The sequence below is a fragment of the Vollenhovia emeryi genome, unplaced genomic scaffold, assembly GCF_000949405.1.
Source record: "Vollenhovia emeryi isolate VEMERY1.0 unplaced genomic scaffold, V.emery_V1.0 DF942093.1, whole genome shotgun sequence".
In the NCBI taxonomy this organism is placed as follows: Eukaryota; Metazoa; Arthropoda; class Insecta; order Hymenoptera; family Formicidae; genus Vollenhovia; species Vollenhovia emeryi.
The window spans coordinates 1-4,182 of NW_011964273.1; the positions used below are offsets into that span (position 1 = coordinate 1).

General features: G+C 45.3%; 1 protein-coding gene across 1 annotated transcript; it reads right to left on the reverse strand.

Annotated features, from left to right (window-relative positions):
- Window positions 1–3,277: 3,277 nt before the first annotated feature.
- Window positions 3,278–4,056, reverse strand: LOC105570189. The gene has a single exon (XM_012027209.1). It carries the CDS (start codon window positions 3,995–3,997, stop codon window positions 3,278–3,280), a length of 720 nt encoding a protein of 239 aa, XP_011882599.1. The 5' UTR covers window positions 3,998–4,056.
- Window positions 4,057–4,182: the final 126 nt, after the last annotated feature.

Below are 4,182 nucleotides of genomic sequence, written 5' to 3' on the forward strand. Positions count from 1 at the left end.
CATTTACAGTTTTAATTATTTGATCTAAAAGTTGCAAAATTTGTAACTATGCTTTTCATTTCTTATTAGTATGAATATCATCGAAGGTTACATTAACGAAGTAATTAACGCCATGTTTTCATTTTACACTTTATATTAATAATTGTTAATGATGATACTGTATTATTACTTTTTGACATTTTACGTTCATGCGTCTTATAAAGATTTGCTTGTTTTCATTAAAATTATTATACATTTATTTTTCGATGCAAATACGAAGTAAAAAACATAAACGTAAAAATATTTATGGGAAATAAGACAATGTAAGAGTAATCTTTTGAACAATGTTTATTATATTAAGAAATGCAAACAAATACATAATTTACATTTACATAATATGCATTTTTGATATCGGTAGAGATTATATGATTATTGTTATGTGCAATGTTGATAATTTTGCAACCTTATCTACCGGAAACGCATTCGCGTTTCTCGCGATGCGATTTTTTTATCCTAGCCTCTTGCCGTCTTGCAAATCGCCGTGTCACAGAAGTACAGAGATATCTCGGTATTCCTAGCGATTTTCAAGGTGAAAGAAGCAGATATTTTATTCTCTTTTTGCATTCTTTTCGCAAGCATTCATCATTACTTGTCTACGCACACATACACGTAAATAGAGAGGGTTTGGAGTCGGTAAATACTGTGGGAGTGACGAACCACGGGGTCCTGATCTCTATTTGCAACACATACTACACACATACATTTCTTTTTATTTCCTTCATTTTCATTTTTTCTTTATTCATTTCTGTCGCTTTTCGTTTCTGTTGCTTTATTCTTGTTTTGTTGCTTGTTTTTCGATATGGAAACGTGTGATGCATTGCCCAAAAAACCTAAGCGAAGTTTTGTAGAAGCTTGGCTCAGTGATGAGCGTTATAAAGATTGGATACGTAAAGTATCATCTGATGAAAGTCTTTATTTTTGTACTGTTTGCAATAAAAGTTTTTCCTGCAATGCAACACATGTTAACAGACATGCAGGTTCTGCGTGCCACCGAAAGAATTTAAAAGAATATGTGTCATTATCTAATGACAATAACGTAGCTGTACAACATAAAACTCCGAAAACGTCAGTGTTTCAAATCGAATGGTTAGATATTGATGATTTTAAGTTACGTGAGGTTCCGCATGATAACAAAATATGTTTTTGTGCAATTTGCGATAAATATTTTGCTGCTCATTTATCGCATATTCGTCGGCACGCAGAATCTGAAAGTCATTTAAACTTACATAAAAGAAAAGATATCGAAGCGAGCAAATCAAATGATGATTATAATACGCAAGCTAAGGAATCTCCTTTGTCGTTAGATGAGCGTACAAAATCAGCGGAAATACAATTAGCTGCTTTTATTGCACAGAAAAATATTCCTCATCAGACGGCAAAAGAACTTCTTCAGTTTTTTCAACACATAGGACAAGATCCTGAAGTATTGCAAAAGATGAGGATGGGTCGAGTGAAATGTAAAAACATAATTTCTAACGTTTTGTATCCGGTTGAGAATGAACATGTCGTTCACAATCTTCAGAGAACACGATTCTCCGTTTTTGTCGATGAGACATCTGACATTTGCAACGAAAAATGGATGACATTTTTCGTTAGGTATATTGATCCTGAGACATTAGATGTTCGCTCACAATTAGTGAAATTGATCAATATTGATGCGAGAGATTCGAATGCTGAAAAGTTGTTTAATGCATTTAAGAATGAAATGTGTAAGTTACAAATTCCCTTCTTAAATATTGTTGCTCTGTCATGCGACAATGCGTCGGTAATGACAGGAAAACATTTATCGTTTAAAACGAAAGTACAACAGATATGCAAACATCTACTAACATTTCCTTGCCCATGCCACTCAGCCGCGTTAGCTGCGCACGCTGCATGTGCGAAAATACCTTCATTTTGCGATGAATTTATTAAAAAAATAGCTTCTTACATTAATAGTAGCCCGAAACGTACGGCAATTTTTCACGAGTTTTGCGATTGTTTTCAAGACAAATATCGCAAAATTTTAAAATTGAGCGAAACGCGCTGGCTGTCTCGCCACGCATGTGTCGAAAGACTTTTGGTATCATGGGATACGATCCATTATTTTTTACAGGAAATGGTTGTGAGCGAGAAGTCTGGAGAACATCTTTTGTCTATGATGGATAATTTAGAAACGAAGGCTTATTGTTCGTGAGCGCCTGTGGAAGACTGGAGCGCGAGGAAATGTGGCACGAGAAAAGACACAAGAGAAGTGTTAAACAATCACTGATTTAATTCACACGCGAATTTACACTAATCAACTTAATACGCAAAACTGCCTGGGTTTTAGGACTTGATTCGACCAAGCTCGCGCTACAAGGCTCTCGCTTTAGCCCTTTCAACAAGGAGGAACTCTCGCGAAGCAAAATCACACCGATGCTTTCAAGTCTACGACAGAACGGCGGCGAATTTTGGGGATCCGCGCTATTTATGGGAGAGGCGATATCGGTTTCGAGCCGTCGGTGGCCAATCGCCTCCCCCAAATTTGAGTTTCCCAAGGTGATTCTCAGGGCGCGGGGAACCATTGGTTCCCGCGCGGCCCTGAGTGGTACCGCGCGCGTTTGGCATGCGCGGAAGGCCGATCGGCGCGGTGGATTGGTGCTCCGCGGATGACGCGGCCCGTGGCGCATGCTCGCGGTGTCGGGGAAGACAACGCTTGATTTTCGCGTTCTCCAAAACCGCTCGTAATTGTTTGCCACGGGCAATGTTTTGGAGAATGTTGTTAGCCTGAGTGTTTGTCTCGACGAGAGGACACGAAAGACCGCTCCCCCGACCACTGAGGGAAGCCAGAGAATATTATCGAACGACTGTCGAGACAAAGGCTCAGGCTGCCGCGAGCCGATTTATGCGAAATCGATGCGAATTATAGCGACAAGCAAACCCTCGCTTTACGCTTGCCCGGCGCTATGATGCCTCCGCGAGAGGCTGAGACGTCGGGTCTCAAATATCCCGCTCGCCTCGGCACGGAGTGACGAAACCGACACAGATGGCTCGCAAAGGATGCCTCGAGCGGTATACGAGAGTCTCGGTAGTAGCGGCACTCGCGACTAGTATGGCGTTCTTTAGGTGAATGAGGTGGGGGGCGGCGACGAAAATCGCACGCGCGCGTTGAATGAGCGTAGTGACGCGGAGTAGTGAGCACCTTCGTACAGGTTAAAGGTGATACAGAGAATATAAGTGAGTGAACGTGAAGTGACAGATGGAAACGTGCGGGAGTTTACGAGGCGATCGAGTCCGCGGCTTTCGGAAGCAACACGATCTTCACAAGTGGCCGAGTGAGTTCGGATGTGACTGTGCGGACGGTCATCACGCGCACGACGCCGTCGTCGCCGGGGTGCAGGCGGGTGATCCGGGCGAGTGGCCATCGACTCGGTGGTGACGCCTCCGATCGCAGGAGGCACAAGTCTCCGACGTCTGGAGCGTGCTCGGCTTTAAGCCACTTCGGCCGGTGAGTCAGTCCGTGGAGATGTTCCTGTGACCACCGATGCCAGAAGTGATCGCGCATACCTTGCAGAAGGCGCCAGCGGGAGAGAGTATTGGCGGGCTGCTCGGCCCGTGATGGCTCGGGGATGGCCAGGAGAGGAGCCCCAATCAGGAAGTGGCCCGGCGTAAGTGCTGAAAGGTCGTCCGGGTCGTCTGACAGGGCCTGCAAAGGACGAGAATTAAGGCATGCCTCGACTTCGGCCAAGAAAGTGCTCATCTCTTCAAATGTGAGCGTAGCGTCTCCGATGACCCGCCGAAGATGATGCTTCGTGGATTTGACCGCAGCCTCCCACAGTCCTCCGAAGTGGGGTGCGGCAGGTGGATTAAAGGACCACTTGATTCCGGTCGTGGCAGCGGCGTGAGCGATGCGGCGGCCGTCGGAGCTCGACGCTTGAAACAGCCTACGCAATTCTTTATCCGCTCCAGTGAAATTCGTGCCGCAATCTGAGTACATCTCCTCGCACAGGCCTCGGCGGGAGACGAAGCGGCGGAAGGCTGCAAGAAATGCGTCGGCCGAATAGTCCGAGGCAACCTCCAAGTGCACCGCTCGAGAGAAGAGACAGATGAACACGGCGATGAAGGCCTTGTGGGACCGGTGGCCGCGGCCCTTGGTGGTGCGCACGAAAATCGGCCCGGCGC